This window comes from Schistocerca serialis, chromosome 10 (assembly GCF_023864345.2).
Source record: "Schistocerca serialis cubense isolate TAMUIC-IGC-003099 chromosome 10, iqSchSeri2.2, whole genome shotgun sequence".
NCBI lineage: Eukaryota > Metazoa > Arthropoda > Insecta > Orthoptera > Acrididae > Schistocerca > Schistocerca serialis.
The window spans coordinates 208,375,441-208,398,011 of record NC_064647.1 but is presented as its reverse complement, the minus strand read 5'-3'; the positions used below and the strand labels follow the sequence as shown (position 1 = coordinate 208,398,011).

At 45.5% G+C, this 22,571-nt stretch overlaps 1 protein-coding gene across 1 annotated transcript in view; it reads right to left on the bottom strand.

Annotated features, from left to right (window-relative positions):
• Nucleotides 1-346: 346 nt before the first annotated feature.
• Nucleotides 347-22,571, bottom strand: part of LOC126424696 (amyloid-beta-like protein) — a 632,711-nt gene continuing 610,486 nt past the window's right edge. The window contains exon 3 of the mRNA XM_050087422.1: nucleotides 347-598. Within this exon, the coding sequence (XP_049943379.1) occupies nucleotides 347-598 (252 nt within the window). The remainder of the gene's footprint in view (nucleotides 599-22,571) is intronic.

Below are 22,571 nucleotides of genomic sequence, written 5' to 3'. Positions count from 1 at the left end.
CTGAACCTCTGTCCGCCCCTCCGTCTTTTTTAACAAGACCGTTGGCAGAATGAGGGTGACTTGTTATGCCGGAAGTCTTCGGCCGCAAATGCTGATTATTAACCAAAATTTAAGCGCTGCAGTGTTTCCTACCGGGGATAGAGGACGGTTTGATAACTAATCAAAGAGGATACCCCCTTTTCCTTTTTTTTGATCTCATTTTGTTCGCAACTGCTCGTTGTATTTGTCCGGGGCGGACGCGTCACGATGCTTGTTCAAGTTCATAGTTGATCCATTGACTCAGTTTTTATTACAGAGGGCAGCTAAACCCTCTGACCAAACAGGCTGAGCTACTTTGCCGGCGATCTCAAGACCACGGGCGCGTTAGATCGTCGAAACGCCGAGCTGCCTGGGGGAGCCCTGCCGAGAGGCTGCAGTGCAGTGACTGCGTGTGACGGACTAGGACAGCGTGCAGCCTGGACTCACCTAGACAGCGGTACGGCTTCACCCACTCGTAGTGGCTGCTCTTGCACTTCTTGTGTCCCACGCGGCACCAGTTGGAGATCCGCTGGTAGTGGCTGGCCTCCACGATGTTCGTGATGTCGCGCTTGGGGTACACCTGCCGAGCAGAGCAACAACAAGGCGTCACCAGTCAGCGCTGACAGAAATGCAGGGAAACACGAGGCTGACATTACATTACATTCGCCCGTCGTGGATCTCAGAGTGAGACATTTCTTGGTGAGGAAATGTGATGCTAACATTATGAAATGCTATTGTAATACAGTATTACCTATACAATTATATAAAAACAAGTCGTTGTTTAACATTGATACCAGAAATCTCGGAAAGTGCTTGATCGATTTAATACTGTTAAAAAGATCTCCAAAGACATTCGATCCATTTCCTTCAGGTTTTTGCACGTTCTACTGGACATAAATTACATATATTTAACATATATATACAGGGTGTTTCAAAAATGACCTGTATAGTTAAAACGGCAATAAAAACTAAACGAGCAGCGATAGAAATACACCGTTTGTTGCAATATGCTTGGGACAACAGTACATTTTCAGGCGGACAAACTTTCGAAATTACAGTAGTTACAATTTTCAACAACAGATGGCGCTGCAAGTGATGTGAAAGATATAGAAGACAACGCAGTCTGTGGGTGCGCCATTCTGTACGTCGTCTTTCTGCTGTAAGCGTGTGCTGTTCACAACGTGCAAGTGTGCTGTAGACAACATGGTTTATTCCTTAGAACAGAGGATTTTTCTGGTGCTGGAATTCCACCGCCTAGAACACAGTGTTGTTGCAACAAGACGAAGTTTTCAACGGAGGTTTAATGTAACCAAAGGACCGAAAAGCGATACGATAAAGGATCTGTTTGAAAAATTTCAACGGACTGGGAACGTGACAGATGAACGTGCTGGAAAGGTAGGGCGACCGCGTACGGCAACCACAGAGGGCAACGCGCAGCTAGTGCAGCAGGTGATCCAACAGCGGCCTCGGGTTTCCGTTCGCCATGTTGCAGCTGCGGTCCAAATGACGCCAACAGCCACGTATCGTCTCATGCGCCAGAGTTTACACCTCTATCCATACAAAATTCAAACGCGGCAATCCCTCAGCGCCGCTACCATTGCTGCACGAGAGACATTCGCTAACGATATAGTGCACAGGATTGATGACGGCGATATGCATGTGGGCAGCATTTGGTTTACTGACGAAGCTTATTTTTACCTGGATGGCTTCGTCAATAAACAGAACTGGCGCATATGGGGAACCGAAAAGCCCCATGTTGCAGTCCCATCGTCCCTGCATTCTCAAAAAGTACTGGTCTGGGCCGCCATTTCTTCCAAAGGAGTCATTGGCCCATTTTTCAGATCCGAAACGATTACTGCATCACGCTATCTGGACATTCTTCGTGAATTTGTGGCGGTACAAACTGCGTTAGACTACACTGCGAACACCTCGTGGTTTATGCAAGATGGTGCCCGGCCACATCGCACGGCCGACGTCTTTAATTTCCTGAATGAATATTTCGATGATCGTGTGATTGCTTTGGGCTATCCGAAACATACAGGAGGCGGCGTGGATTGGCCTCCCTATTCGCCAGACATGAACCCCTGTGACTTCTTTCTGTGGGGACACTTGAAAGACCAGGTGTACCGCCAGAATCCAGAAACAATTGAACAGCTGAAGCAGTACATCTCATCTGCATGTGAAGCCATTCCGCCAGACACGTTGTCAAAGGTTTCGGGTAATTTCATTCAGAGACTACGCCATATTATTGCTACGCATGGTGGATATGTGGAAAATATCGTAATATAGAGTTTCCCAGACCGCAGCGCCATCTGTTGTTGAAAAGGGAATTACTACTGTAATTTCGAAAGTTTGTCTGCCTGAAAATGTACTGCTGTCCCAAGCATATTGCAACAAACGGTGTATTTCTATCGCTGCTCGTTTAGTTTTTATTGCCGTTTCAAATATACCGGTCATTTTTGAAACACCCTGTATATATATATATATACACTCCTGGAAATTGAAATAAGAACACCGTGAATTCATTGTCCCAAGAAGGGGAAACTTTATTGACTCATTCCTGGGGTCAGATACATCACATGATCACACTGACAGAACCACAGGCACATAGACACAGGCAACAGAGCACGCACAATGTCGGCACTAGTACAGTGTATATCCACCTTTCGCAGCAATGCAGGCTGCTATTCTCCCATGGAGACGATCGTAGAGATGCTGGATGTAGTCCTGTGGAACGGCTTGCCATGCCATTTCCACCTGGCGCCTCAGTTGGACCAGCGTTCGTGCTGGACGTGCAGACCGCGTGAGACGACGCTTCATCCAGTCCCAAACATGCTCAATGGGGGACAGATCCGGAGATCTTGCTGGCCAGGGTAGTTGACTTACACCTTCTAGAGCACGTTGGGTGGCACGGGATACATGCGGACGTGCATTGTCCTGTTGGAACAGCAAGTTCCCTTGCCGGTCTAGGAATGGTAGAACGATGGGTTCGATGACGGTTTGGATGTACCGTGCACTATTCAGTGTCCCCTCGACCATCACCAGTGGTGTACGGCCAGTGTAGGAGATCGCTCCCCACACCATGATGCCGGGTGTTGGCCCTGTGTGCCTCGGTCGTATGCAGTCCTGATTGTGGCGCTCACCTGCACGCCGCCAAACACGCATACGACCATCATTGGCACCAAGGCAGAAGCGACTCTCATCGCTGAAGACGACACGTCTCCATTCGTCCCTCCATTCACGACTGTCGCGACACCACTGGAGGCGGGCTGCACGATGTTGGGGCGTGAGCGGAAGACGGCCTAACGGTGTGCGGGACCGTAGCCCAGCTTCATGGAGACGGTTGCGAATGGTCCTCGCCGATACCCCAGGAGCAACAGTGTCCCTAATGTGCTGGGAAGTGGCGGTGCGGTCCCCTACGGCACTGCGTAGGATCCTACGGTCTTGGCGTGAATCCGTGCGTCGCTGCGGTCCGGTCCCAGGTCGACGGGCACGTGCACCTTCCGCCGACCACTGGCGACAACATCGATGTACTGTGGAGACCTCACGCCCCACGTGTTGAGCAATTCGGCGGTACGTCCACCCGGCCTCCCGCATGCCCACTATACGCCCTCGCTCAAAGTCCGTCAACTGCACATACGGTTCACGTCCACGCTGTCGCGGCATGCTACCAGTGTTAAAGACTGCGATGGAGCTCCGTATGCCACGGCAAACTGGCTGACACTGACGGCGGCGGTGCACAAATGCTGCGCAGCTAGCGCCATTCGACGGCCAACACCGCGGTTCCTGGTGTGTCCGCTGTGCCGTGCGTGTGATCATTGCTTGTACAGCCCTCTCGCAGTGTCCGGAGCAAGTATAGTGGGTCTGACACACCGGTGTCAATGTGTTCTTTTTTCCATTTCCAGGAGTATATATATATATATATATATATATATATATATATATATATAGAGAGAGAGAGAGAGAGAGAGAGAGAGAGAGAGAGATAGATTTTAAAAAATTATGTACACAACTATGTGTTGTTTTGTTTTCTTCCTCGCAGACGTCTTTCAGAGAAAAGAGGAAAGTTGTGTTTATGGTTTATTGGCTTCTTATTAGAATACTGCTATGGGATCCGAATTTGCAATACCAATAAACAAGACTCAAGGTCAGAGAGAGGGGAGGAGTAGACAGACAGAGTGGGAGCCGAGGAAATGCATATGGTGAGATTTTTCCAGAATGAGATTTTCACTCTGCAGCGGAGTGTGCGCTGATATGAAACTTCCTGGCAGATTAAAACTGTGTGCTCGACCGGGACTCGAACTCGGGAAGGTAGGAGACGAGATACTGGCAGAAGTAAAGCTGTGAGTACCGGGCGTGAGTCGTGCTTTGGTAGCTCAGATGGTAGAGCACTCTCCCGCGAAAGGGATAGGTCCCGAGTTCGAGTCTCGGTCGGGCACACAGTTTTAATCTGCCAGGAAGTTTCATATGGTGAGAGGTAAGAAGGAGATAGAAGAGAGAGAGAAGGACAGAGGGAGAGTGGAGAAAGTGATGGACAGTGGAGAAGGAGATCGACAGAAGGAGTGAAGAAGGAGATGGACAGAGAGAGTGGAGAGGAAGATGGGCGCAAAGAGAGAGAGAGAGAGAGAGTAGAGAAGGCAAAGAGAGAGTACAGAAGAAGATTGACAGAGAGGGGAATGTAGGAGCAGATGGACAGCATGATGGGAGGTGTTGACACACGCAGAGGGGTGATGGACAGAGAAAAGGGGAGGACAAGATGTACAAAGAGGGGGAGAAGAAGGAGATTTGGACATATGTCCAATGTGATTAGCTAATGGAAACCCTGGTGGGCTTGCTAGAGTGAATGAAAACGTAACTAAAACCAAAAATATAAGAGCTTTTCGTTCTTTTTTTTGGATACACTCCAATGGAGTGGAAGGTGTTACTCTTAAACACCACCATATTACAGAATGCATTTTTCACTCTTCAGCAGAATGTTAACTGATATGGAACTTCCTGGCAGACTGAAATCGTGGGATTCGAAACTGGAACATTTGCTTTTCGCGGCCAACTCAGCTACCCGAGCACGACAATCAGTCATTAATTTCGGAAGTACGAGAGAACGTAAAGTTGTGAGGACGAGTCGTGAGTCGTGCTCAAGTAGCTCAGTTGATAGAGCACTTGCCCGCTGAAGGCAAATGTTATGGACTCGAGTCTCACTCCAGCATACAGTTTTAATCCGCCATGAAGTTTCACCACCACATTACCCACAACGGATATAACATGCTCTGGATGGTTGTTGGAGACGTATGTCCATCTACCTGATTCCTTTCTGTACTACTTTTAAGAACCCGAAGTGGCGTAGAGCTTGTCTTTGGCCCTTACATTACGAGGTGCATTCAAGTTCTAAAGCCTCCGATTTTTTTTTTCTAATTAACCATTCACCCGAAATCGATGAAACTGGCGTTACTTCTCGACGTAATCGCCCTGCAGACGTACACATTTTTCACAACGCTGACGCCATGATTCCATGGCAGCGGCGAAGGCTTCTTTAGGAGTCTGTTTTGACCACTAGAAAATCGCTGAGACAATAGCAGCACGGCTGGTGAATGTGCGGCCACGGAGAGTGTCTTTCATTGTTGGAAAAAGCCAAAAGTCACTAGGAGCCAGGTCAGGTGAGTAGGGAGCATTAGAAATCACTTCAAAGTTGTTATCACGAAGAAACTGTTGCGTAACGTTAGCTCGATGTGCGGGTGCGTTGTCTTGGGGAAACAGCACACGCGCAGCCCTTCCCGGACGTTTTTGTTGCAATGCAGGAAGAAATTTGTTCTTCAAAACATTTTTGTAGGATGCACCTGTTACCGTAGTGCCCTTTGGAACGCAATGGGTAAGGATTACGCCCTCGCTGTCCCAGAACATGGACACCATCATTTTTTCAGCACTGGCGGTTACCCGAAATTTTTTTGGTGGCGGTGAATCTGTGTGCTGCCATTGAGCTGACTGGCGCTTTGTTTCTGGATTGAAAAATGGCATCCACGTCTCATCTATTGTCACAACCGACGAAAAGAAATTCCCATTCATGCTGTCGTTGCGTGTCAACATTGCTCGGCAACATGCCACACGGCCAGCCATGTGGTCGTCCGTCAGCATTCGTGGCACCCACCTGGATGACACTTTTCGCATTTTCAGGTCGTCATGCAGTATTGTGTGCACAGAACCCACAGAAATTCCAACTCTGGAGGCGATCCTTTCAACAGTCATTCGGAAATCCCCCAAAACAATTCTCTTCACTTTCTCGATCGTGTCGTCAGACCGGCTTGTGCGAGCCCGAAGTTGTTTCGGTTTGGTGTCACACGATGTTCTGCCTTCATTAAACTGTCGCATTCACGAACGCACTTTCGACACATCCATAACTCCATCACCACATGTCTCCTTCAACTGTCGATGAATTTCAATTGGTTTCACACCACGCAAATTCAGAAAACGAATGATTCCACGCTGTTCAAATACGGAAAACGTCGCCATTTTAAGTATTTAAAACAGTTCTCATTCTCGCCGCTGGCGGTAAAATTCCATCTGCCGTACGGTGCTGCCATCTCTGGGACGTATTGACAATGAACACGGCCTCATTTTAAAACACTGTGCATATTTCTATCTCTTTCCAGTCCGGAGAGAAAAAAATCGGAGGCCTTAGAACTTGAATGCACATCGTATATCCAAACTTAGCACCCTTTTTTGAGAAATACTGGTGACGCCTAATGGTAGGTTTATGTGAGATCTTCCACTGAAATCTGCAACGTGTGGTCGGTACTCATAAATAAAACTCGAGTACTCAGGGTGGTTAGAAACAGTCTGAAAAGCTTGTAAGGTTGTTGCAAGGTATGTTGCCCTGAGAGATAAATGTTACGGAAAAAATCCGATATGTTGCGCCAGTTCCGAGACAATTAGCTTTAGAGTTATCTAATCAGGCTCTTGCACGCACAAATTCTAGTGGGCTGCCGGATAGTAATGTTGTCATAGCGTAGCTGATAGCGGATGAGGGTGGTCAGCCTTTGGCACGCGTTCTATCCTTACTACCGTCCCATACCCAATTTATGTACGTTTTCTTGAAGTAAACCGTAGCGACACTGTCTCTTGCGGGCCGCATGAATTTACGCACGTGATGGCCTGATTGACTCATTTCAATTATAATTAATCCGGAAACGATGCAGCATATGTAATTTTTTTCCTTAACAATCAGTTCTCCGCACGACCTACCCTGCAACAACCTATCAGGCGTTTCAGATCCATTTCGACCTACCTGTGTATAAGGTATTATAGTGATTGTTAGTTGTATCAGCGATTGAAAAAACGTGCAGCACATCCTCGCCGTCGGATAGGCACATTAGTGTTGTAAGGCATTTTTACATTGCATATCCCCTTCCCACTATCATCATTTTACACTGAAACACTAAAGAAACTGAATAAAACGTTCTCGGTTTTCCATCCGCGTCAATTCGAATAAAATGCTCGAGCTTTCGATGACCATCTCCGCCATCGTCGTCATGAGTTCACTGACTGCCGGGGCTGTTACGGTCTCCCGCTTATATAGGCATGATGACATCATCAGCAGCCAATCAGATCGATCCAATGTGGCGCGCGCGCGTAAGTCGACCCGGGCAGCTCGCGGCAGCACCAGTGACGTCAGCTGGCGACAGGGGCAGGCGCCACGTTCGAAACTGCAGCTCCCGCGTCGCCCATCTGTCTCTGCTTTCTTTCGATGTCCAACGCCCGTCCCCATGCCCTGCTGAGTGTGTATCCCTGGTCTCTGTTGAAATTGTTGTTGTTTAAGCGAATCTCGGCCGCTTCCCAATATGTAGAAGCATGAGCCAACGCTTTTGCATTTTCGAACTGTATCTTATGTCCGTTTTCTAGGCAATGCTCCGCTATGGCTGACTTGTCAAGCTCCCTTTGTTTTATATGGCGCTTGTGCTCAGTACAACGCTCCGCAACCGTGTGAATTGTCTGTCCAATGTACATGCTGCCACATTCACAGGGTACACAACACACACCGGACACTCGGAGAGCAATGTCGTCCTTAACAGGGCGCAACGTATCTTGTATCTTGGGGGCGGGCCGGAACACTGGTCATAGCCCATGTTTCTGCAGCAGACGTCCTAACTTAAGGACAATTGTTCCACAGTATGGCAGGAATACAGTCCGTTTGGCCTCTTCTAGTGATTCACCAGGTGTTTTTCGTCGGCGGCCCTTGAAAGCGTTAGGGATGTCTCTTTTATTGTACCCATTTTCCCCGAAAACACGTTTTAAGTTCTGCCATTTCGACTGTAGGTGGTCGTCGTCAGAGATAATGTTCAGTGTTTGGTTTTTGTGCAATAAATAATTGAAAGTGTACCCCGACTTAATGTACACCCTGTATTTACGACTTTTATTGGTGCTAACGTACTAAGGTGACGAAATTTGAAGATCCTACCTTGTAGTTTAAATGTACTTTCTGCAACGTGGAAAAGCAATTCGTTTGCGAGACCAATGAATAAAATGAAGAGAAAACGCTTGTCGGCAATCGAACAGACGCGCGCGGAGCCGCTAGGGCCCCAGAGCGAGGCTAGCACACCGCTGGCAGGCAATCGGTGTAGCAGCTCGCCGCGGCAAGGCTCCCCCCACCCCTATGGTGACGAAATGACAGGCCGCCCTGTGCCGCGATAATCCGACTGCCGCGCGGGGCTGGGCTGGGCTGGGATTTCGTGCCGGCCGAGTGGACGCGGATCTCATCAGCTGCTGTCGCTGATGGCCGGTGCTGACAGTGGGGGCGTGAGGGGGAGGGGGAGGCGGGACAGCGGTGCTGCAGGCAATCTGGCCAGGCGCCGCTGCTGGTTGGCCGACACGTGGGGGGAACCCCCGGCTGCGACCTGTACACGGCTCGCTGCGCACACTGTCCACTAGCACATGTAATACACACTCCACGGGCGAGGTAGGAGCGGCGTTCAATAAAGAATGAAACGCATTTTTTCTCGGACAGTTTCAGTTGAAAAAGTGCACAATTTGTTGCGAGAGATCGCGGAATATTCTCGCTTCATCTCCTATAACTTCATTAAGTTCCGATGGTTGGCGGAGCCATATGTAGCCTTCAAAATTGCATGTTCCAAGCAGAGTACTAACAAGGGGAGGCCACGACGTTTGGAACGCGGATTTACTGCAAACTTCGTACACTCGTAGTACTCCACGAGGACAACAAAATGTGTAAGCAGTAGCGCGTATTACTCAAGCGTTACTGCGAAAATCGCAAGATAATTTCGGTCGTCGAATATATGTCTGTGCTTGGCCATTTTAACCATGAAGCGGCTGCAGCGAGCGATGCCGGCACGGTAGCTCAGCGTGTTCGGTCAGAATGTCAGCTTTCCCTTTCTAATAAAAAAACTGAACGAACGCATCATCGAACAAACTGAAAGAGTGTCATCTTACGTCCGCCCTGAACAAATTCAGCGAATAATATCGAACAATTTTTTTTTCTTTTTTTAAAAAAAATTGGCATTCAAGTCAAGGGAGCGCTGGATCGAGTTCCGTTCGTCAGTTTCTTTTATTTTCAACATAGTCATTTCCTTTACTATTTATATTACAATGGATATAATTGGAAAAATACGTGTAATCGGATGAACTATTATTAAATTTACAATGTTATTTGGCAGTCTACTAATTTTTATCATCACAAATAATATAATAATGTAATATTCGTAACTATCGACTAGTAAACGACCAAACACATAAAGTGATACTGAAAATGTATGCTTGTCCTTGTCTTCAAAACTGTTCGTATTTAATCGAAAGAGAACGATAAATTGCTTCTCGGAAGACGCTATTAATATACACTCGATACTGCATAACCAATAATCAGCGCCGATTTTTAAGGAAATACTGCGTTATGCATGGTTTGCTTCCAAACTATCGTCTGAAAGAGAGGTTTTTGAAAATGTTAACGAGGTTTGTTTTTCCACGGAAAACGTCAAAAGACCTTTCGTATGCGGAAACATAGCATCTATTCAATGCAGCTGGTGCCGTTTAACTTTATGTTTTCCACGTTATTTCGAAAAATACCATCCTGCAACTTGTACTCTTAAAGTCGAAGGCGACGATTAATTGTACATCTTTCGAAAGCCGTCTGTGCCGGTCAGGTCTTGGAGGTAACAAGTCGTTTCGGAATGCTTCCAGGTATAAGGGATTCCTCAAATTGCGAACAAGCATACATATTGAGTATCACTTCATGCGTTTGGTCGTTTACTAGTCGATAGTTACGAATATTACATTATTTGTGATAATAAAAATTAGTAGACTGTCAAATAACATTGTAAATTTAATAAAAGTTCATCCGATTACACGTATTTTCCCCGTTATGTCAATTGAAAAATAAATAATAAAGAAAAGGACTGTGTTGAAAATAAATAAAAAAAAACTGACGAACGGAACTCGATCCAGCGATCCAGCGATCCAGTAGCTTGAACGCCAACCATTTTTTTTTTAAAACAAACCATTTCATTCGACAGGGTGTTACAAAAAGGTATGGCTAAACTTTCAGGAAACATTCCTCACACACGAAGAAAGATAATATGTTATGTGGACATGTGTCCGGAAACGCTTACTTTCCATGTTAGAGCTTATTTTATTACTTCTCTTCAAATCACATTAGTCATGGGATGGAAACACACAGCAACAGAACGTACCAGCGTGACTTCAAACACTTTGTTACAGGAAATGTTCAAAATGTCCTCCGTTAGCGAGGATACAAGCATCCACCCTCCGTCGCATGGAATCCCTGATGCGCTGATGCAGCCCTGGAGAATGGCGTATTGTATCACAGCCGTCCACAATACGAGCACGAAGAGTCTCTACATTTGGTACCGGGGTTGCGTAGACAAGAGCTTTCAAATGCCCCCATAAATGAAAGTCAAGAGGGTTGAGGTCAGGAGAGCGTGGAGGCCATGGAATTGGTCCGCCACTACCAATCCATCGGTCACCGAATCCGTTGTTCAGAAGCGTACGAACACTTCGACTGAAATGTGCAGGAGCTCCATCGTGCATGAACCACATGTATCGTACTTGTAAAGGCGCATGTTCTAGCAGCACAGGTAGAGTATCCCGTATGAAATCATGGCGGTGAATCGAGGAAGTACAGTACATACTGACGAAACTTAAATGAGCTCTAACATAGAAATTACGCGTTTCCGGACACATGTCCACAACACATCTTTTCTTTATTTGTGTGTGAGGAATGTTTCCTGAAAGTTTGGCCGTACCTCTTTGTAACACCCTGTATATTGTTCGTTGAATTTGTTCAGGGCAGACGTCCGATGACACCCGGTCAGTCTGTTCGATGATGCATTCGCTCAGACTTTTTATTATCAAGGGTACCTAACGCTCTGACCGAACACGCTGAACTACCGTGCCGGCACCACACGGCTGCAGCCGCTTCATATTTACAATTGCCAAGCACAGATATATGTTTGACGACCGAAATTATCTTGCGATTTTCTCAGTAACGCTTGAGAACTACGCGCTACTGCTTACACATTTTGTTGTCCTCATGGAGTACTACGAGGGTACGAAGTTTGCAGTAAATCCGCGTTCCAAACGTCGTGGCCTCCTCTTGTAAGTGATACGGCGAGCGCCGCTATCCTGTGATCTTGTTTAGAGCGCGCGCTATAATCGATTATAGTTCGCTGTTCTGGTGCGGGTGGCGCTCCGGTCGTGATTTGCTATGACGTCGCTGGTGTGTGTTTGCGGTGGTCTGCGGAAAGCGAGAGGGTAGTCGGTTTCCGGGTATTGCACGGAATGTGGAGTTCGCTCTGCCTGGCCTGCTGATGACTAGCGCTAAAGTTGTTGTGCCTCGCAATATGAGCAGAGTGGTCTGGGGCGGAGGCGACTCGCCGCTGTGCTGGCCATGCGGTGGTGATGATTAATTGGAGTCGGCGTACTTGTTCTGCCTGCCTGTCTGATGTGGAGGTCCGGTGGGGTCCTGTGATACTCTGGCCCGGAGACAACTAGTTGCTGAATTTTGGAGTCGTCTGCCAGGTTAGCGTGTGGGGTCGGTTGGCTCGTCAGATTTTCCGCTGGAAGCTCCAGCAGCGGTTTCTGAACTTCATTCTGATGTGAGACGGCGCTGTTGGAAGTTTTTGCTGTGTGTGTGTGGCACGTTACGATATTTGTTGGTACTAATTTATTTGTTCAACTGGAGTATCTTTTGGTTATCCTGCTGAGTGGGTCGCTGCCCACCCGGTCAGCTCAGCGTTACCTTTGGTGGTGCCTGTCTGTTCCTTCTGAAGGAATTCACGTAGGTGGCTCCTGTTACCTGCCCGGAATTGCGTTCATGTATGGTATATTTGGCATTTGATGTGTTGGGTAAAGTCTGCCTAAGAAAGGCGGTTTTGGACAGTATATGCATAGTGAATTACTGCTGCTTGGTATATGTGGTCTTCTGGAACCTGAACAACACGATCTCGTCAATTTGGTTTGTGTAACACCATTTAGTAGTATGATCTGTATTTTTATCTCACTGTGTTATTATTAACTTGGTGGAATAGTCGCGTTTGGTGTCGTTAAGGCACTTCTAAGACTGTGGTTTTGTAAGTAGGCTGTATAGGTTTTTACGTGGGCAGTTCAATAAGTAATGCAACACATTTTTTTCTGAAACAGGGGTTGTTTTATTCAGCATTGAAATACACCTGGTTATTCCCCAATCTTTTAGCTACACAACACTGTTTTTCAACGTAATCTCCATTTAATGCTACGGCCTTACGCCACCTTGAAATGTGGGCCTGTATGCCTGCACGGTACCATTCCACTGGTCGATGTCGGAGCCAACGTCGTACTGCATCAATAACTTCTTCATCATCCGCTTAGTGCCTCCCACGGATTGCGTCCTTCATTGGGCCAAACATATGGAAATCCGACGGTGCGAGATCGGGGCTGTAGGGTGCATGAGGAAGAGCAGTCCACTGAAGTCTTGGGAGCTCCTCTCGGGTGCGAAGACTTGTGTGAGGTCTTGCGTTGTCATGAAGAAGGAGAAGTTCCTTCAGATTTTTGTGCCTACGAACACGCTGAAGTCATTTCTTCAATTTCTGAAGAGTAGCACAATACACTTCAGAGTTGATCGTTTGACCATGGGGAAGGACATCGAACAGAATAACCCCTTCAGCGTCCCAGAAGACTGTAACCATGACTTTACCGGCTGAGGGTATGGCTTTAAACTTTTTCTTGGTAGGAGAGTGGGTGTGGCGCCACTCCATTGATTGCCGTTTTGTTTCAGGTTCGAAGTGATGAACCCATGTTTCATCGCCTGTAACAATCTTTGACAAGAAATTGTCACCCTCAGCCACATGACGAGCAAGCAATTCCACACAGATGGTTCTCCTTTGCTCTTAATGGTGTTCAGTTAGGCAACGAGGGACCCAGCGGGAACAAACCTTTGAATATCCCAACTGGTGAACAATTGTGACAGCACTACCAACAGAGATGTCAAGTTGAGCACTGAGTTGTTTGATGGTGATCCGTCGATCATCTCGAACGAGTGTGTTTGCACGCTCCGCCATTGCAGGAGTCACAGCTGTGCACGGCCGGCCCGCACGCGGGAGATCAGACAGTCTTGCTTGACCTTGCGGCGATGATGACACACGATATGCCCAACGACTCACCGTGCTTTTGTCCACTGCCAGATCACCGTAGACATTCTGCAAGCGCCTATGAATATCTGAGATGCCCTGGTTTTCCGCCAAAAGATACTCTATCACTGCCCGTTGTTTGCAACGCACATCCGTTACAGACGCCATTTTAACAGCTCCGTACAGCGCTGCCACCTGTCGGAAGTCAATGAAACTATACGAGACGAAGCGGGAATGTTTGAAAATATTCCACAAGAAATTTCCGGTTTTTTCAACCAAAATTGGCCGAGAAAAAAAATGTGTTGCATTACTTATTGAACTGCCCTCGTATATTGGTAACGCCACGTAGCGCTCTGTACGAAAATCACTGGCTGTGCTGTGTGCAGTCTGTGGCTGGTTGGCATTGTTAGAATATTCGCTATTGTAGTGTTGGACAGTTGGATGTGAACAGCGCGTAGCGTTGCGCAGTTGGAGGTGAGCCGCCAGCAGTGGTGGATGTGGGGAGAGAGATGGCGGAGTTTTGAGAACGGACGATCTGGACGTGTGTCCATCAGAAAGAGTAAATTTGTAATACTGGATATCATGAACTGATACATATATATGATGACTTTTGAAGATTATTGAGGTAAATACATTGTTTGTTCTCTATCAAAATCTTTCATTTGTTAACTATGCCTATGAGTAGTTAGTGCCTTCAGTAGTTTGAATCTTTTATGTAGCTGGCAGTATTGGCGCTCGCTGTATTGCTGTAGTTCGAGTAACGAAGTTTTTTGTGAGGTAAGTGATTCATGAAAGGTATAGATTATTGTTAGTCAGCTAAAAATATTGTGTGTCAGTTTAGTGATCATCAGAATAAGTAAAGAGCGAAATGTCTGAGAACGTTCAGTTCTGCTCAGCTGTTTGAAAATCAAATAACGTAGAGGTTTTCCAGCACAGTAAAATATAAATTTTCCTATGGGGATGTTTCAGTTTGACTATTCACGTGCGCTTGGCTTTTATTGTTTTGTTTTAAGAAGCGAGAATTGTTTATTAAGGTTTGTGTGTGTTTGCTTCCGGCACTTGTTAAGAGCGCCCGAGCTGACGGCGCCGTGGTTACCATGTGCTGTCGGGGTGTTATATTGTTATTTAATTTTTGAATTTTATCTTGTGTTGATATTATCTGTCGTGTGTTACAGAACATAACCAAGGTGCGTAAGTGATGGGCAGTTGTGGGAGGCATGTCGGGGAGCTATCAGCGGTTTATTTCGGGGACCGTTTCTAGTCGGAAGGCTACGAAGTGTTGAGAGCTCTCTTGTTTGTCTGTGATTGCGTTGGGAGCTGCCCTCGCCCTTTGGTTGTATCAAATCATTATTTTGTTATTATATTTATTTGTAGTGTGTTGTGCTTCTTTGATTTTATGGTGCCAAGTTGCCCTTATTATCATTTTTTGTTTATTACAGCTCTTAATATTTTCTGATTTTATGGTGCCAAGTGTCATTATTCTTAAAGGTTTTTTTGTAAATGATCGTAAGTTGTATTGCCAAGTTAACTTATTATTGGATTTTGTCCCTTGGGTGAACTCTAAAAGCACTATTGTAAAAGGTTCTTTGATTTTATGGTGTCAAGCCGCCGTTATTGTTTTTAAAGCTCATTCTTCTAACCATTTGTTAAGTTCTGTAAGTTATATGAATTTCTTGTTATTTAAAAGAGTTTAGTATTGGCAGTCTAATAACTTGTGTACAGAGTCTGCTGTTTGTATATTATTGGGTGGAAATCCTTGGATAGTTGTCCTACAGAATCACACATTCCACTGAGTTTCTTTTGCCGTTAAATCAAGGCATCACAGATATTCATAGGCGCTTGCTGAATGAGACCTGGCAGTGAACAAAAGAAGAGCCAGTCGCTGGGCGAGGCGTCTCTCATCATCGCAACAAGGTCGCCGAAACTTGTCCGAAAAAAAATGGCTCTGAGCACTATGGGGCTCATCTAAGGTCATCAGTGCCCTTAGAACTACTTAAACATAACTAACCTAAGGACATCACACACATCCACGCCCGAGGCAGGATTCGAACCTGCGACCGCAGCGGTCGCGCGGCTCCGGACTGTAGCGCCTAGAACCGCTCGACCAATGCGGCCGGCAACTTGTCCGATCTCCCCAGCGTGCGCGGCGGAGGCACACAGCTTTGACTTTTGCAATGTCGGAACGTGCGGACACTCTCATTCGATATGATCGAAGGACTACAATCAAACACCTCGCTGCTCATCTGTACGTCTCTGTTGGTCGTACCTGTTGGTCGCATCTTCCGACTTCTCTTTGTTTAGCAAAACGAAGGAAGCATTCCGCGGGAAGCAGTACGTGGGTGGTGTGGAGGTTACTGGTACAGCAAGACGGTCGTGCTACGACACTCGTCCACCAGTTCGGCTACTAAGAGGTGTGTGGGCCCGCTGGATTCCTCGCCGCCTAACGGGAGACCATAAAGGGCAACGAAGGACCATCTGAGAGGGATTGGTTATGCGTTGCGACACCTGTCGTGACACTTTTTTTGCCTAACATCGTCGCAGCCGATGAAACGTGGGTTCATCACTTCGTACCGGAAAGAAAAAAAAAGTGGCAATCCATGGAGTGGCCGCGCACCACCTCTTCTCTGAAGAATGTGTTCGGGGCCATAACGTCGGCTTGTACAGTCGTGGCGACGGTCTTCTGAGACTGTGGATCTGTTTGATGCCCTCTCTCATGGAGCAACGAACAACTCACAAGTGTGTTGTGCTACCCTCAGGAAATTGAAGATACTTCAGCCCGCTCGTCTCCACGTAAATGTCCGCCCCGATAGCTGAGTGATAGCCGGCACGGTAGCTCAGCGTGTTCGGTCAGAGGGCTGCGTGCTCTCTCAAGGAACCAGCGAGCAATTTGAGCGGATGTCTTGTGACGTCCGCCTCGACAAAACGCAACGAACTATATCCCGGGTGGGTCGGAGATTTTTCTCAGCTCAGGGACTGGGTGTTGTGCTGTCTTCATCATCATTTCATCCCCATCCGGCGAGCAGATCGCCCAATGTGGCGTCGGATGTAATAAGACCTGCACCAAGGCGGCAAGACCTGCCCCGCAAGAGGCCTCCCGGCCAATGACGCCAAACTCTCATTTCCACTTTACCACATAAACGCAAACTAGCTTTTCCTCCGCCACGACAACGAAAGGCCTCACACAAGCCTACGCACCCGAGAGGAACTCCCAAAACTTCATGTTGTTTCTCATTTGCCCCATAGACAGAACCTCGCACCTTCCTACTTCTTTCTGTTTAGTCTACCGAAGGGTGTACTCCGAGGGAAACAGTACGTGGACGATGTGGAGGTTATTGATACAGAAAGACGGTGGCTCCGACTTCGAGCAGTAGAGTGACACCATGCGGGCTTAAATATGTCCCAGTAAGGTGGCGTAAGGCCGTCGCTTTCAACGGAGATTATGCTGAAAAATAGGGTTTTGTAGCCAAACGAGTGGGGAATAATATGGTGTATTTGAATCCTGAATAAAACCAGCATGCTTTTAGAAAGAAGAGCTGTTGCATTAGTTATTGAGCGTCCCTCGTATGTTTAAGTGTTCAGTTTGGACAGACCCGATACTCCCAGTTTTTCTCTATTTTTGTCGTTTCTATGTAACTGCGAGGAGTGTTCAAAAAGTAATGGTATTTCATAGTTTCGCGCGTGTTGACTAGTCCATTGTTTTCGCTGTGTTGGTAATCGTGTCTGGAAAAAATGTCTACAGTGTACGCTACTGTCAAATCCTTACAGCCACAGTCATGCAATAATTTTTAAAAGAGTAAACCGTTATTTGACTGTGTTGTTATATTTATCTTCTCTACTATCCAGACTTCGGCTTTTGTGTGTTTCCCTGAATCCCTGTTACATAGACGCTAGGCTGTAACGATGAAGTAAGCAACAGCTTGCTAGTAGAGTTGTACTGAATGTGGTGTTGTTATTTAACAATTGACTTATACATTGAAGCGGCAAATAAACGGGTTTAGGCAAGCCTATTAGAATACAGAGATATGTAAACAGGCAGAATACGGGGCTGCAAACAAGTGTCTGGCACAGTTGTCAGATCGGTTACCGCTGCTGCAAGGGCAGGTTATCAAGATTTAAGTGAGTTTGGACATGCTGTTATAGTCGTTGCACGAGCTATGGGACACAGCATCTCCGAGGTAGCGACGAGCGTACGACCATTTCAGGAGTGTACCGTGATTATCAGGAATTCTGTAAAACATCAAATCTCCGACATCGCTGTGACCGGAAAGAGACCCTGCAAAAAGGGACCAACGACGATTGAAGAGAATCGTTCAGTGTGACAGAAGTGCAACACTTTCGCAAATTGCTGCAGATGGCAATGCTGGACCATCAACAGGTGACAGCATGTGAACCACTCTACCCAAGATAAAGATCGAAGCAGAAGAAATGAATTAAAATTTGTGCTGCAGCCAGGACTCGAACCCAGGTCGTCTTGTTTGCTAGGCGGAAATGCTACCCATTACACCACCACAGCACGATGGTCAAGATTGATGCACGAACTACCTAAGTTCAGTGCCCCCCCCCCCCCCCCAACACAAGCTGCAGTTCATATCTTCTGCTTATTTTCCTAAGGAATAAGTACAGTTAAAACTATTTTTTTAGAAATATCTGAAATTACCAATTAATTGCACTCTTAAAATTTCTGTTATTAAATACGCAATCCTGTACTGTTTACTATGTTTATTTCTGGATTCATTTATGAAATAATTATCGAAATTAATGATGTAACAAACACTAGTAGGAATTCATTTGTTCAGAAAAACTATAAAGCCTTTAGAATATTGTTATTTTCAGCATAGTGTGGGAGTCTTAACCTTGCTTCTGATGTGAACGGATGTGTTTTTGTATAATAGGAATTTCGACTTTGTTAATGGGAAAAATCAAAATACTGTACGATATACTAAAATGTGAAAAAATCAGTGGAAAATATATTTACGTAAAAAGAATTCTGCAACAACGATCAGCACATTTATTTAGCTCAAATCAACCATGAGGACCTGATGTTAGATTTTCAGCTTCAAGTATCAGACCCCTAGATAAGAACTGGAGCCATCTAAACGAGATAACTTGAAAGTGTTTTGTAATCTTCGCGCCTCTTAAATCTTCATGAAACATTCTGATTATTAATTACTTGGACTGGGCATCGCTTAATGTGGACAATAAAAGGAGGAAGAAATGAGGGCGAAGATTACAAGTTTACAGACACTTTCAAGCAAACTTCAAACTACTACGTCGCAACGATATACAGTTACTCTGTTTCAAAAAAAGTGACGCTTTAACTATGTTGTGCAGTGTACTTATAGGGAGGTCCTTGTTCGAACAGATGTGAAGACTAAAAAGAGTATGGCCAAATTACGTCTCTAAGGAAGAGGTTGTTGTCTTTGTCGACTTTAAGGAGCGTAAGCTGTGTCGACTGCGAAGTATTGTTTCAAATGGCTCTGAGCACTATGGGACTTAACATCTGAGGTCATCAGTCCCCTAGAACTTGGAACTACTTAAACCTAACTAACCTAAGGACATCACACACATCCATGCCCGAGGCAGGATTCGAACCTGCAATTATAGCGGTCGCGTGGTTCCAGACTGTAGCGCCTAGAACCGCTCGGCCACCCCGTCCGGCTGCGAAGTATTGTTTGATCATTGACACAACTTGCAGTGGACTGAAAACCAACGCAAATCATCGGGTAACTACTAACACAGTCGCTGTTTGACGGGCGTCTTGTATCGAATCGCGATCATCACGGAAGTTGGCGCAACATTCCATAACGATGGTTGTCGACAGACATACTGTCTCATAGGCATTCTCCATTCTCCGATGGATGTTTACCGATGTTTGTCCTTCGGCAGCCAAGAAAATAATGCTAGCGGTTTGGTCTTGTCTGAACGTATTCATTAATAACGTCGCCATACTTCAAGTTTCTGGTCTTACCGCACGCACGTCGGTGCTCATATACCCGCAACGGAGTCGCGCTACGTTCCATATACACTGCAGTAACGCTGTTGAACGGAAACTTTTTGATCGCACCTTACAGGTAAGCCCCTACTAAGTTCTTTGCACAATCACGTACAAGACGCGCTGGTAAGATCCTTACAGTTCGCCATGCGAGTATTTATACGACACACCGGCTTAAATAGAGTTGCCAGGGACGACTAAGTCTGGGTGGAAACTCGAGGGAACAAGATGCATGGCAGGACAAGGGCGAAGACGCGAACGCAAGAAATCCCGTTAAGTTGTTTGCCGGCGTCTCTACGGGAGCTGAAGTTACAGCGGCAGTAATGCCTGCCACACCCACGCCCCACACCACTCCCATCCCTTTCCCGTACCCTTTTAAGCAGGGTGAAAGGATTACAGGCGCTGTGTGTGTGTGTGTGTGTGTGTGTGTGTGTGTGTGTGTGAGAGAGAGAGAGAGAGAGAAGGAGAGAGAGAGAGCAGACAAGGCCCGCGAGGATTTACAAAGTAATTTAGACAGCTAAGTGAAATCCCGTAAGAGCTGCCCTTTAGCCGACTAACAAGTTTACATAATAGTTGTGAGTGCGTGGGGAGGGATTTAGAGCGGAACGGGGTAGTGGGTCGATAGGCAGATAACGCAGAGCCGTTTTAACTCTGAACAGCTAGCGAGGGAACAGGCGAATCTACATCACAGTTAATGCGTGGCAGCTCGTGTGTGAGGTATTCCAGTCTGGAGCAACCGGAAGGTTATAGAGGCACACAACGTAATGAGATTGACTGTTCAAATTGTTCAAATGGCTCTGAGCACTGTGGGACTTAACTTCTATGTTTATCAGTCCCCTAGAACTTAGAACAACTTAAACCTAACTAACCTAAGGACATCACACACATCCATGCCCGAGGGAAGATTCGAACCTGCGACCGTAGCGGTCACGCGGTTCCAGACTGTAGCGCCTAGAACCGCTCGGCCACCCGGTCGGCGAGATTGACTGCTGGCTAGCCATGAATACATTCAATGTATCTGACATTGTTAGAAAAGAACCGATCGTAAACAGATAATTAAACATAAAGCTATAAAAGTCTTAAGGAGGTTGTTTTATAAGACTTTTTAAAATTTTCTCAAGTTCTCTGTATATTGTGTCATTCGTATGTAACAATAAATTCTTTTTTACAAAGTGATGACCAGTTTCAGTAGTTTAACTGCCATCTTCAAATCAAATGTAGTATTATAAATATAACTAGCAGTGTATGACAACATTGCACCGTCCATAACAAACGTGTTTAAAATATTCACGTAAAATCTGTTATACATGGCCACGTTGTCTGCGACAGCAGTTGAAACAAACAACCAGTACATCGTTGTAAAAATTTCATGCATTGAAACGTCTGTGCAATTATCTTCGTTATATTCAGCAACTGCAAACAGAGATTTGCAGTGTAAGCTGTACTTTATGTCAAAAGTAAAGCATAAAATATTGAAAATTTTTACGACGGTTTACTGGCTCTTTGAATTGCTGTCACCATTCAGCGTGGCTGAATATAACAGATTTTTACCTGAAAATTTAAAATAAGAACGTTGTGGACAATGCAACGTTGTTGTAAACTGTTAGTCGCATTTATAAATACTACATGTGATCTGAAGATGGTGATTAAGCTACCGAAACTAGTCATCACTTTCTATTAAAAAAAAATCGGATTTAATATTTGCTTATTGTGACTGCATTATTTTATTACGTACTAATCGGCTGAATGGTCGTCTGGTCACCAGTAACCAGGTTTCTGGCTTCCTATCTAAAGGTTTAATTTTACCCATTGTTTTTCAGTGTTTCGTCCGCGACTGTTTTACTTTCGTAAAATGAAGAACAAACCGCCTTCAGTGACAAGTTGCGTTTATTTACTGCACTATGCATTTCGAGCCCTGGAGGCTCATCTTCAGGTGCTTTTTAGTGATTTACATCAGGTTTTTTTAGTTGTTTGCCTGTTGATATTACATTTTTGTGTTACAACTTGGTATATTGTAGATATAAGTTTAACACCGATAATAATATGAAACTAACTTACAGTTTAACATCGTATGATTTCTGCTTCTGTTGTGCAGTTGGTATACACAATAGACGTCTTTAATTTTGCAGTACACCCTGGGACATATAAATTGTCACACACTATTTCGCATATTGTAGTAGCAGAACGTAAACACGCCAAAGATTCTCGTTCATACAGATGTTCTACTTCTAAATATAATCGATTTTCTTGTTTCACAGAAGATAATATGATGTAGGATTACTAGTACACAGGTATTATTAAAATAATTATTTGGCACCATGTTGTAGGTTGTCAGGTGTTTGTGCTGTTACAGATTTGATTCCTCACGAAAAAATAAACTTTTAAAGGTGCAGAAACAATAGTGGCTATTAAACTCTATTTGTTCATTCAACAAGTTTTCGGAATATTTTTCTTTGTGTAGCATTATTTCTAACTGTTCTAGCAGATTAAGTTTTTTACTGTTGAGTTCTGTGTGAAGTACAGTTAGGCTGTTGTGGATGTCGTCTAGTCTGTGTTTATTAATAAACATGTGGTTTGCCATTGTAGATTTTTCAAAGTGGTTTAGTCGAAAGGCGTCGGTGTGTTCTTTATACCGTGTGTGGAAGGTAATTCCAGTTTTTCCTGTGTAAAATGCAGGGCAACTGTTACATTGTAATATATATATTCCACTGTGTTGTGTTATTGGCCTGTTTGTGTTCACTGTGTGAGGTAAGTGGTATCCAAGTTTGCTGTTTGTGAAGAAAGATATTTTAATATTGGTTTTTTTGAATAAGTTAGCTATTTTTTGTGACACTGTGCCTAAAAAAACCTGATGTAAATCACTAAAAAGCACCTGAAGATGAGCCTCCAGGGCTCGAAATGCATAGTGCAGTAAATAAACGCAACTTGTGACTGAA